Below are 13,396 nucleotides of genomic sequence, written 5' to 3' on the forward strand. Positions count from 1 at the left end.
CAGAGGACCCTGGAGGCCCAGGTCAAAACTGAGAGCACCATAGGGCTTTACATCCAGAGTACCTGTGCTTCCCAGGATGCAACAAGCAGATCTCCCACATTTCCCTCACCTCTGTGGCAAGGTTTCTGCTTGCTCTGTAAGCAAAGCTGTCAGAGAAGCTGCAAACAAAGGCATTGGTTTCTGGAATTACTAATTCCCAGCAGTGGTTCTCAACTGGATCAGTTTTGCCCTTGTGGGGTTAACTGCTGGCATCTAGTGTGTAGAGACCAGGAATATTGCTAAACACCCCACCATGCACAAAACAGCCCCCTCCACAAAGAATTACCCAGCCCCAAATGCCAACAGTTCCAAGGTTGAAAAGCCCTACCCTAGCAATAAGCCACTTGTTGAAGTGGAACTTTAGGTATGTGGTAGGTACATTATCAAGCTGGGCTGCTGGATTCTTTAAGTATGTATGTTTTTTTGAAAGTATTGGGTTGGCCAAAAACTTCATTTGTTTTTTTCTGTAAGATGGCTTTAGTAGAGCTTAATTGTCTTTAACTTCATTCAAAACAATCTTGTCAGATTGTATTGTGACAGTTGTCATATCAGTGTGCATTTAAAAAACTTATCAAAATTGGTGAATTTTTATGTAGCCATTTTAATATTGAAGATGGGAGGAAATATGCAACATTTTTTAGCACATCATGCTTTATTTCAAGAAAGGCAAAAATGCAGCTAAAATGCAAAAGTATTTGTGCAGTGTATGGAGAAGGTGCTGTGACTGATTGAATGTGTCAAAAGTGGTCTGTGAAGTTTCGTGCTGAAGATTTCTCCCTGGATGATATTCCACAGTTTGGCAGACCAGTTGAAGTTGACAGCGGTCAAAAGTCAAATCAAGCCATTAATTAAGAACAATCAATGTTATACCATGCAGGGGATAGCCAACATACTCAAAATATCCAGTCAATAAAGTCATTGGTGAAAATGAAAAATGTATTTTTTTATTTCACAAAAAAACTAAACAGACTTTTTGGCCAACCCAATATATATTAGTAGAGAAGGTTGAATCCTCATAGTCTTACATAAAAAAAAAAAATTTAATCTCTATAATTTTTACTATCAGCAACTTCTGAAATATACAAATTGAAATTCACTTAGATTTTTTTTTAAATTTCACATTACGAAGTTCAGGATCCAGAGCAAATATGATCACAGATCTGTGACAGAAAGAACTATTTGCCACTTTGAGTCTCTAGTAGTGTTTGCAGGCAAGTTAACTATGCTAAAATGACAGAAATAGAAAGGACTTTAGGTATCAATCCCTTCATTTCATAGGGCAAAGACAGCAACGCCCTGTGGCAAAGCTGGGGTATTAAATAAAAGTAAGTCCCCCAGGAGGGGCACAGTTGGAGCACCATAGCTCCAAATGCCTCATTCTCAGCTCCTAGGAAAAAAAGGAAGAAGATGAGTCTATTTTTACTTATTGCCTGGACACTGGAATTATCCTAAGACAAGAGGATATACAACAGCTTTGATCTCAGAGATTGAACTTGAAAAGTACATTTTTTCTGTAATACCTCAGCAGATGACACAAAAATCAGTACAAGAAACATGGCATTACTCTACAGAGTGGTGGTGTTTAGACTGGCGCAGTGAAAATTCAGGCAAAACCAAAGGAGGAAAAGGACCAGGGAATGAAGATGGTCCGTAGATTGACTGACAGGGTCCCAAGCTAAGAGCCTTAGTCGACAAGTTACAAAGCCGAGTTTGGAGGACTATTAAAGAATGAAGACCCGCCCTGGCTTGTGTGGCTCAATGGATTGAGTGCCAGCCTGCAAACCCAAAAATCACAGTTTTGATACCTGATCAGGGCACATTCCTGGGTCCCAGGCCAGGACCCCAGTTGGGGGCATGCGAGAGGCAACCAGTCGATGGTTTCTCTCCCTCTCTCCCTCCCTTCTTCTCTCTAAAAATAAAAAAATAAAATAAAATCTAAAAAAAAAATGTAAAGACCCATCAAGCTCCAAATAACAACTCCCCATAGCCATAGGATTTCTATACAATTTTGAAGTCAGTTTATTCATTAAGAGGAAATAAATGATCCAGCGATTTATATTTGATCTGATCAATAGATTCAAGAAAACCATAAATTTCTGCTGGCATTTTACATACATTACCACATCCTCGCCACATCGTATGTCTCAAGCTGTTCCCATCTTACAGGAAGGAATGACGTTCTCCAGCCCTCCTTCCTGCCTTATGTGGTATTTTCCACCCAGTGCTCCAACTGTGCCCCTCCTGGGGGACATACTGGAGCCTCCAGACACCATGCTCAGACCTCACCCTGGCCTAACTAAACTCCACCTCGCTGTTGACTGGATTCTCCTCGGGTTACAGAAGAAACTGATCCCTGACACGCATGCATATGCTCAGGATAAAAAGAGAGAATGCCCAAAAGGTCTGCACTCCTAGAAAGACCAACACCTTGAAAACCAGTGGAATCATTGTATTGTGTGACTGGCTGGTAGAACTCAGGGCAGAGTTTAGCCCTGGCGGCAGGAGCCTGACATTGAGTCTCTCATGGCTCCTGTTAGCGGAGCAGAGCGGCAGCAGAAAAGTGTTCTCTGTGGCACCAGCAATCGCCCTGGTCTGCCCTCTGTCACAGCCCCAGGAACCCCTCTGTTTCTTTCCTCTCCACCTTGCTTCTCAGCAGCCCCTAATCTATAGTACCAAGTGGATGCAAGTCCAGACACCCAAAAAGCCCCAGATTCGAGGCTTCCAGCAGTGCAGTTTGGCCTGCTTGGCCAGCTGGGGCTTCTGTGGTCTCTCTGGGTCCTGAGGCTCCTACACTTAGAGGGGAAGACTGAAAACAAATTTGATTCTGGGTTCAAATTACTTTATAGCATGATCTTTGAAGTACAGGTAAATTTCACAATAGGAGCAAAGCCCAGAATAAAAAAGAATAAAACTAAAAATTAGGGAAAGTCTCCCTGAGTAGCCAAAGTCCTGTGTATTTGTCCAAATGTATACAGCCAGGTCTAGAATCAGAATAAATTTAGTCTCCCCCTTGCCCTTCAAACATGCCACTCCCTCGACTCTCAGGTTGACATTCTGTTTGTCCAAGGTCTCCTGCCCCTCTGGCCCCTCCCCTGCCTCACCTAGACCCTCAGCAGCATCCCCAGGCTTCACCCATCCTCACCCAGTAGGTGACCTCTGGCCCTGTGTCAGATGCTCCCACAATTCTACTTTGTGATTTTTAAGTTTTCAAGATGACATCCAAAAATAATAGAATGAGGGATGAAACACAGAGCTCTCCATTCCTGGTTTGGAAAGGACTAAAGGAATCAGACCTAATCAATCATCACCTTGAGGGAGGAAGAAGGCTGCTCACCTGTGTTAGAACGTGCTTGACACCTTAAACAGCAAGATTTACCCTGCAAGTTTCCTTAGTGAACTAGATCCCTAGTGGGGACTGCATTCCAGCAAACATTTAGCCTTTATCTAGACTTGGACATCAAAGACCAGTTTGGGCGTCCTATTCAATCTGAATGGAAATTGGGACAAGGCTTAAAGTGACTTTGTCCACAGAGAAACTAAACATGGGCTAATGCAAATAGGATCCCAAAGGGACTTTATCAGATACTTGGATAATTACCTCACAAAGAGATACCAACAGAACATTCATATGTATTCACAGAGGACTGTTCTACTCAATATTTTGTTTGCCAAATTATTTGCTCAAAAAGAATGATACCATGAATCTTTAGTAAATTGGGCCATTCCTTTGTTCAGACTGACCTTCCTCTTAATTCTAAATTATTGCTATATGTTTACCCCCAAATTGGTAGAATTTACAACCCCATCTCAACAAAAGAGTATTTCATAAGAAAGAAATATTTGGTTGTAACTTACATCAGTGTTTTCCAACTGACTCAGGACCTCAAAAGCACATCTGGGCTGACTAGGTGGGGCTCCAACCTTCACTCATGCTGGTCCATATTCTTCCTTCCCAACCAAATGCTTTTGATTGTTTCACATATTGGGCTTAATATTCTGCTGCTTGTAAAAGGGGGCTTGAAAACCCACAGACTTAGGTGGGCAGGCTGCCATTGCTAGAGTGTCCTCAAACATACCGGGCCCAACACCCCCGCTGTCCAGAAACAGTGGGAAATCAGGGCCTTTTCTTGGGGATGGAAAACAGATAGTTATTCAGGGAAGAAGGGATGACAAGAACCTAAAAATTGCTTCTAGACTGTAAAGGAGTGTCCAACCAAAGTAGGCAAAAATATACCTTTTAATGACTGCTGTACTATAATCATCCCTGCATTCCCAGTGTTCCAGGAAAACAAACCAACAAAACAAACAACCTCAAATAAAGAGTATTTACAGAAAGCAGATGTTTACAAATAGTCATCATTTAGGGCATGGAAAGTCCAGAGTTCAAGTACAACCTACCTTAAGCGAATTCAAACTGTAATTACAGAGCAGCTAGATGGTTATTCATATTACAAAGGGTTTTTTTTTTTTCCAGACCATTTCTCTGCTCACTTGGCATTTAAAATATAATTCATTTACAAACAATGTTTAATTTATATACAACTCCAGGAAACATGCATTGGAGTAAAATGAAGGGGGAGACAGGAGAAAGTAACAACCATACTCTGTGTCTCTCTGGGGTCGTCCAGTTCCAAAATATTAAATGCAAAGTAAGGCTGGAGGAAGTATGTGGGGTGACAATAATCACAGTGATCTTTTTTCAAATAACTATTCTTAAGCTCCTTTCCAAGATGGATTTTGTGGAACTTTGGCTAAAACTTCTCAGACACAGATTAGCGTGAGGCTACAATATAAGGACATATCACTTTGGATACATAGGATACAATAAGTATGGTAAACCCATGGATTTACGTCACTTTGGACACATAGCGCCAATGGATATGGTGTACCCATGGATATAATATAAGCATACGTCATCTGGAACACAAGGATATCTAGTTAGACACAGACTGGAGTTTTCTATTAAAGCAACGTTTCAGATCTTTGTTGCAAGAGAAAATGAGGCAGCAGACAGATATCTGCCTGGTTTATCAGGAAATAACTTCCTCCAAACAAGCCCAGTACACTTAGCTTAAGGCACTGGGGTAGGGCAGAAAGAGCGCAGTGGGCTCAAGGATGCACGGGGGCATCACCGAGAGAGGCCCTTTTCAGATTCCCCACCATCCACTTGGCTTCCAGTGGGAGAGGAGCTGTAAGGCGGGCAGCGGCTGAAACTGGCATTACCAGTTTGCATTTTGTAAATGACTGAGCAACTGAAGCAGGTAACACATAAATATGGGTGTTTTGAGAATAAATCAAAACCCATACAATAAGTTTATTTCCTCTGGTTCTACTACAAAAAAAGGACAAAGGGGGAGGAAAGAAGAGGGAAAAAAAGGATGAGAAAAGAGAAGAGAAGGGGAGGTGAGATGAGGGAAAGGAAGAAAAGAGAATGGAGTGGGGACAGAAGAGAAAGAGAGGATGAATGGGTTTCAAAGGTGCTTATGCCCAGGGAATTACATTGTGGCAATTCAGAGGAATCTGTGAGTGGATACAGGAATAACAACTCTGCTCACTGTGAGAGATGGCAAGAGAGGTCCTGGGAACACATTGGTCTCCAATATATGGTGCCTGTTTTCCTGCTTGGCCTCCTTGGGAATGCACTTTTGAGTATTCATGAGAGGTCTGGGCTCCCTGGCTTTGAATTTGGCTTTGTAGTTTCGCACTCCCTGTCTCTGAAAAAGCTGCATAGTGGTGAGATTGCGAGCATTATTGCAATGGGGAGGGCACAGCAGATTTTTCTCAGGCAGAATGGACCAGTGTAGGCAGCCCCTCTCTGGATTGGCCACTAGGGATGTCCCGACCACTGGGGGAGGAAAAGGCTGCATGCAGTTGACCTTAAGGTGCTTGGCCAGCTCAATGGGTCTCTTTCCATCTTTCCTGTCAACTGTTTTCAGTTCACATGCACAAGCCACACACTCATCCTTTTCCACACGCAGCACCTTCTCTTCTGGCTGCAAGAGAAAGTTCTTACTCTTCTTACCCAGAACACCCAAGCCAGTTGGGGCTGAAGCCTTCAGAGGAGGCAGAATTAAAAGGGCCTTGGAATTCCATGAGTCTGAGATAGAATGACCCCGGTCGGCACCTCCGCTGGGGCCCTTGGCCCTAACAGTCTCTGGCGTGGCCCACTTTTCCATGCACCAAATAAACTCTTTTATTTGCAGATTTTTTTTCTCTCCCTGATTGTAGGAGGGAAAACACATCTTGCCACTCTCCCTGGAGGCATTGGTGGGGTCTTTGAGCTCCTGGCTCTGAGCCTGGGAGGGGCTGCTTCCATCCCTTTCGAGGTCTGCCTCAGCCAGAGCCCCAGACTCCAACTTCCCGGCCTCGGACTGAGGCTTGGTCTCAGGGATCCCGTGGGAGAGACTGACACAGAGTAAGCAGCTGCTGGCACTTTCTCCCACCTTCGCCTTTTTAATCTTCTTCCTGGGCCAAATGCAGGCAGTTGGAGAAACCCTTCCCCAGCCTTGAACCTGCAAATACAGCAGTGTGTTAATCTCAGCTGAGCTGCCCAAATTCTAGCCACCCCAATTTTGGCCACATCCCCATTTTGGCCATCCTATTTGAACTGATATTTTAAATACCTATTTTAGCCTCATATTGAGCAATAGTATTTTAAAATCTGAAATACTAGCAATAGGATTTATAAAATACTAAGCAATTGTATCTGTAAATGGCCACCTTAATGGGCTATGTTTTTCAGATGTACAGTAAAATAAATTTGGAACTATTAAATAAAAATTAACCCAAAACTATTTGTCCTTGTCCCCTGTACCAGGCTTTGCTGTACTTCCAGGCTTGGTTTACCACACCCAAGGGAGACTGCTACATGGAGAGGCTAGAGGGAGAAAGGATGAGCAAAGGTAGGTCTATGCCAACAGCCATTACATGTATATTTCAAAGTAGTTACCTTTGGTAGTAAACGGAACCTTCTCAGCTTAGAAAGTTTTAAAATCTTAAATAGGGCAACCTATAGCCCTGACTTATCAGGCATGGGAGTATGTGTTTGGAAGGTCATAAATGCTTAAGGTAGTGGTGGGGTGATACAATAGAGAAAGTACTAGAGAAGGGCTCTTGAAGACATGATTCTTTCAACTGTCAAGCAGACCTGGGTGAACCACTGGGCAAACCATTGGGTCTTGCCTTGGCCTCAGTTTCCACATTTATAAAATAAACCAAGTAGACTGAGATTTCTCAACCTTGGCATTACCAATATTTGGGACTTGTTATGGACTGTGTTTGTGTCCCTCCAAAATTCCTAGGCTGAAGCCCTAAACCCCAATGTGATGTGGTACCTGGAGGTGGGGCATTTGAGGTAGTTAGGCTTAGGGGAGGTCAAGAGGGCAGGGCTCTCATGATGGGATCAGTGTCCTTATAAGAAAAAGAGGAGTCAAGGGATCTCTCCCTTTCTCCTTCTCTCTCTCTCTCTCTCTCTCTCTCTCTCTTCTTGTACACCACAAAGAAGGTCATGTGAGGGCACAGTCTGGAAGAGGGTCCTCACCAAGAACCCCACCATGCTGGGGCTGGCACCCTGATCTTGGACTTCCACCCTCTAGAACTGTGAGAAATAACTGTTGCTTAAGCCAGCCTGTGTATGGTATTCTGAACTCTGAACAGAGTTATAGCAGCCTGAACTCTGATACGGCGGGAGTATTCCTAGTGATGGGCACTATCCTGGACATTGTATGATGTGGAGCAGCATTCCTGGCCTTGACCCATTGGATGCCGGTAGCACCTCTTCCCCCTCATACCCTGCTGTGACATTGCCAAGTGTCACCTAAGAAACTTTAGATTAGATTAAATTTCCTTATAGTTCTAAATTTAGGATTCTATTCTTGATTCTAAGGACAATTTAAGATTAAACAGGATTCTGAATAGAACCACAGGACAGAAATCTCAGGTTTCTTGGGCAGTTTAGTACAGTAGTTAAGGAGCTAAGGTTCTGGAGTCCAGAAGACCTTGGCCCTGGGCAGCATGATCTTCAGTGCATTATTTTACCCTCTGGGTGCCTCAGTATCCTTGTCCAAATAGTGTGGCTGGTCACAATACCTGCCGCACAGGACTGGTGTGAGGTTGAATGAAGTGCTGCACGTGAAGTACTTAGAACTGTGCTTGCCGATACCAAGTGGCCATAAATACTCAGTAAGAGGCACTGCTATCCTCATCATTAACATTTTACTTATATTCCAAAGGGTTCTGTATTTCATTGCTTACACGTTTTTTGGTAATAGTAACTGCTTTTGAAAAAAGTAAAAAGGCTTGTATCAGAACACCGATGTGCAAGAGACCCAACTCAAGAAGATACTCACTGCTTCTTCCCATCCAGTTCCAATAACAAACTTGCGGGCTTTTTCATCTTCTTCAAGCGTAATGTTGCTGATATTGAGAAGACAACAAACATGATTCTTTTCCCTTCTTCCATCTGGACAAGTATAGGTTAATTCAGTTTCTTCTGTGCTTTGAATTTCATTATTTTCACTATTTTCTATCTCAGTCTCATTTTTCTGAGAGAGATCCATTACTGTTATTACTCTGATGGTTGTTTAAAGTTTTCAACATCTTCTTCCTGTAGTTTGGAAGGTGAACTGAACTCAGTTTTTTAATACTTAAAAAAAAAAGAAGAACTTGGGCGCAATATCTTTAACACATTTAGGAATTAATTCAGAAGAAATATTACAAAACCATCCATTGCCAGCGATTGACATTATAAAAGGTAAGTCTAATTTTAGTTAAAGACTTATGGATATGATTAGACCAAAGTTGGAGGTGATGAAGAGAGGAGAGGAAGACGTTAACCCAGGCTCTATCCCATGATGGAGTACAGACTGCGGTAAGCAATGTAGGTTTAAGCATCCCTACCCCCAACTCCAAAAATGCCCAAATGATATTGTGCTAATAACAAAAAAACTGCAGTGGACACTGTGATTTAGGTACCCCAGCCTCTTCTTTCCCTTCCCAACTTTGGATATCACCTTGGGGATCCTAAGGCTTCTGAGGAAACTGGTAGACCATGTGCTCTAAGCTCAATTGGTTCACCCTAATCCACCATATATGACTGGTGTTCTTATTAAAATGGGAAATTTGGACACAAACATGCATAGAGGGAAGATGATGCGAAGAGACACAGGAAAAAGATGCCCATTTATAAGCAAAGGCAAGAAGCCTGGAACAGACCCTCCCCTCACCGTCTTCAGAAGGAATCAACCCTGCTGACACCTCGATTTTGGACATCAAGCCTCTGGAACTGTGAGATAATAGATTTCTGTTGTTTAAGCCACCCAGTCTGTGGTCCTTTGTAGCACTAGGAAACTAACACAGTAGGGGAAGGTGACAGTACTGGTGGTGGTGATAGTGATGATGATAGCAATTATTAAATCTATCCTTAATTGATGCTTTTCCAAGTTGAAAAATGGGACTTGGCATTTATAATCCAGCCAAAGTGTTAGGAAATTTATAATCCTGATTATGAGCACAACCTCAAGTGCCAAACAGCCAGGGTTCCAATCCTTTTTATTAGCTGTGTGAGGCTTAGATGAGTTACCTTTCTGGGTCCATGCACTCATATATAAAAGGAAGGGCATGATTATAACACTTTCCCATGGACAGATGTTCCTCCTGGGGACCCCATGAACTGCACAGATGACTCTAATGCTTAAGCAGTGACCACCAATGACCCAGCTGAGTGCTAATGAACAGTCAGTGCCTTCTTGAGGAAGTTCTTCCTTGTAATGAGATAGAGTTCACTGGGAACCACACAGCTTGCATTCTCACACTCCAACACGACCCTGCCTGAAACTCACACTTTTCATTTTCTGTTGAGGCAGAGATAAGTAACTTCTTATAATGGTATCTGATCAGTTACCAATTCAGCTTTTTCACTTAGGCTTAAAGTGATATTTTGATGGTAATAAAGTTCCATTTACCTATGGAACGTTAAATATCTTTGGACATCCTGATCTTTTCCAATATGACATCAGAGGAAATTAATGAGATCTGAAAAGAAAAAACTTATATTACAAGTGACTAAAAACTGAGAGTGCTATTTTACTTACAAACAGATGACTGAGGATGTGGCAGATTGTGCAAAGCATCCTGAGCCTCTTATATTATGAAATTTCACTTTCAGGCCAAAAGACCTGCAGCGGATGTGTGTGAAAGTCAATCTCTAGGCCAAAAAAGCTCCTATAAATATAATCTGACCTTGTTCGGTTCTGAATTACAAATACATTTATACCACAGAACTCCACAGACCTAATAAGCATATAGTTCAAAAGGGGAAAAGCAGAGAATCAAAAATGAAGCCACTTATTAAATAATAAAATAACTTTAAACTTCAGGTTATTATAACAAAGGAATAAATATTGTTCAGGAAAGGCTAAGTAGCTCTAGAATGTTTGAATCAATAAGAAAAGTTTTTTTGCTTAAAGTATCTCCATTGAGAAGACTACTTAGAGAGGCTGCTCCAATGGCAAAGTAATTTAATGCTCTAATTACCTGGGTCTCAAACTTGGCAGCACTTTGGCATCATCTGAGGAGCTTTACAAAAAACTAAAAACGCCCAGACCCCACCCACAGAGATTCTGATTACAATTGGTAGGGGCACACCCCAGCCATAAGGATTTTTAAAATCACCCAAGATGATTCTAAAATCCAGCAAAGTTGGAGAACTACTGCTCTGTTAGAAAGTTCTTCCTTATATTGAACCAAGACTGCTTTTCCTGCCCCATCAACATCCTAGACTCCCTGGGCCTCGTTTTGCCCTCCAGAGCAAAGCTGTGTGATGAGAAGCTTTCCCATCCTTGAGTGGGATTAACAAAATCTATGATGCCCCTGAAGATGGCCAATGACTTTTCAGGGAAGGGCCTACATCAGAGTCACAATGCAGTCTGTCACTACAAAAGGTTGAAGAATCATTGACCCAGAGATGGCCCACTGCCTCAGCCTCCCAAGAGCCCTATGAAAAAGTTCCATGTACTCCTCTCTTTTAGATTGACCATCTCCGGTGCCTTCAACTATTTCTTACATGCTGTGAGAAATGTGAAATCTTAGTGGACGACTTTATATCTCTGTATATCTAAAGAGAGCAACAGCAGAGGCCAAGGACACAATATTGGGTAAGCCCTATTTTGGAGTCAGTAGAATTGGACCCAGTGAGGGCACCAGAAGAGGTTCCAGTCACATTATATTACAAAGTGCCAAAACAAGCCAAGGTTACAATAATAACAATAATAAAACTTATTGTTACACAGCTCCTGCTATTTGCCAAGCATTGTTATGAGTGCTTGATGTATTTGTTATATATTACATTTTATAAGTACTTTACTCATTTAATGGGGTGTCATGGGAACTATATTGACTCCTTATGACTGAAAACTAAGGAGATAAGGTGATAAGGATCACCTCTGAGTCAGTAAGCATAGTATTCTTACTCAAATGGTCAGATTCCTACATACCAGATTTCTAGGTGCTCCTCCAGAACCCCGGTATTCTTCAAACCAATCAAGATTCTCCACAACTAAAACAGAGTATGGGTGGTCTTTTCCTAATGAGAAAAAAATTCAGTTAGTGGGAAGCATAGTCTTAATTTTAAGTTTTCCTCCTATAAATGTGACTTCAAGGTTTATTACCTTCTAGCTTTTCTTGTCTTCTATCTCTTATAAGAGATGATGAATAGAAATGTACAAGAAGCAATCAAAGATCAACTAAAAGAGCAGAAAAGTGACTTACAAATTATGTTGTTTTACTTTTCTGTTGGAATGCAGAAACCCGCACTGATATAATACTCATATTTTCTGATGGTAAAATTATGCCTACTTTACAGATTTGAAGTAAATCAAGAGCCCATGCTATTCCACTTCTTGATGCCCAGTGAGCTTTACAACCTGATTCTATTTGAGAATCACTGGTAGGAAGCATAAGTCAAAGTCCTTATAAATGTTTTCCAAGAAAATCATATTAAGAAAACACAAATATCATAGAGAAAATGCTAGGAGGGTTTTATCGGATTTGGGGTACAAAGCAGGAAGGCGCACAGATGTAGTCCAGAAGGTCTTAAACTCTGACATGTACTATTGAAGTGACTCAAACCAAACAAGAAAATGTTGACTGAGGTCCAAGCCCCCAAAGTACATGCCTGGATAAAGAAAAATAAACCCAAAGAAAAGCTGATCAAGGAACTTAAGATATTTGGACATGAAGTAAAGAAGATGAATGAGAGTCTGTGAAACAGAGCCTACGGAAATCCACTATGATCCTGAAAATATCTTTTCTGGTAGCACTTAAGGAGAGAAATAGAAAGGAAATGCTCGGCAAAAACATCTGTAACATAATTTATTTTATCTTACCAATTAAACATAAGCCATTTTGATTTGCTTCAAAATAATCCTGCAAGTAGGGTGGCAGGGGTGGGGCATGTGGTGGTTGTGGTTAGATGAAATAAAAGTGGCCTTAAGCTCTGTTTGTAGTAGAAGGGTATGAGGGCGTGGGGGTTGACTGCACTCTTCGCTCTACTTTTATGTAAGAGTGAAGTTTCCTGTAATAGGAAAAATTTTAAGTCATTACATTGGCAGAGTGGTTCAAGGAACGAAATATGGAATAATGGTGGGAGTGAGCATAGGACAAATTTTGATCTTAAGCAAACTGAAATAAATGTATCAAAGAATAGATAAAACAGTTTGTATAATTTTAAGTTGGATTAAAGAACGAGAACTTACTAAAAAAGAACAGATGTATCACAAAGATATAACAATCAGAGAATAGAGTTTATGAAGGTGATTTAGAGAAACTCCATAAATAATTGTCCACTTACTCTTAAGTCAAAGTACTAAAGGCCTTCTTATTATATTTACTGAACTGCAAAATAATGGGTTGGAAATTCAGAAAAAACTGACTTTGCCTTTTGGATCTCTGACACTGTACTATGATCATGCAGTTTGTTTATGAACCGACAAGTACAGACGCTACCAGATGCCTCTTTGTCATACATCTGGCAATATCGATGTAGCTTTCATTAATTGCATGTTGAAATTCTAATATTCCAGATAATGAAGATTATGTAAAATGTATAAAAATTGGTTGTACCTGTTTTTTCTTTTTAAAATATGACTAATAAAAAATTGTAATTATATTAAAAAATGTAGCTTTAATGCCCAAACCAATCTGTAATTTAGAATACAAAGTGTCCTCCTCCCGAAATACACAAAGACTTCCACTAAGCTACAGAGGGCCAATGGCAAAGGCACACCAATATTACAACAGGGTCCAGGAAAAGGACACATTTCCTGTTGCTATTTTCATGGATGTGTTATATAAAAGTTAA

At 41.2% G+C, this 13,396-nt stretch overlaps 1 protein-coding gene across 2 annotated transcripts; it reads right to left on the bottom strand.

Annotated features, from left to right (window-relative positions):
• Positions 1–2,057: 2,057 nt before the first annotated feature.
• Positions 2,058–10,298, bottom strand: C12H16orf46 (chromosome 12 C16orf46 homolog). Of its 2 annotated transcripts, none has more exons than XM_045191971.3 (3): positions 10,002–10,298; positions 8,388–8,644; positions 2,058–6,551 (listed from the first exon to the last, which is right to left on the bottom strand). In XM_045191971.3, the coding sequence occupies exons 2-3, from the start codon at positions 8,595–8,597 to the stop codon at positions 5,550–5,552; spliced, it is 1,212 nt and encodes a 403-aa protein (XP_045047906.2). In that variant the 5' UTR covers positions 8,598–8,644; positions 10,002–10,298; the 3' UTR covers positions 2,058–5,549. The 2 variants fall into 2 exon arrangements, with proteins under 2 accessions (XP_045047906.2, XP_024411731.3); XM_024555963.4 differs by lacking the exon at positions 10,002–10,298 and adding an exon at positions 9,879–9,988.
• Positions 10,299–13,396: the final 3,098 nt, after the last annotated feature.

Source organism: Desmodus rotundus, chromosome 12 (genome assembly GCF_022682495.2).
Source record: "Desmodus rotundus isolate HL8 chromosome 12, HLdesRot8A.1, whole genome shotgun sequence".
Taxonomy (NCBI): domain Eukaryota; kingdom Metazoa; phylum Chordata; class Mammalia; order Chiroptera; family Phyllostomidae; genus Desmodus; species Desmodus rotundus.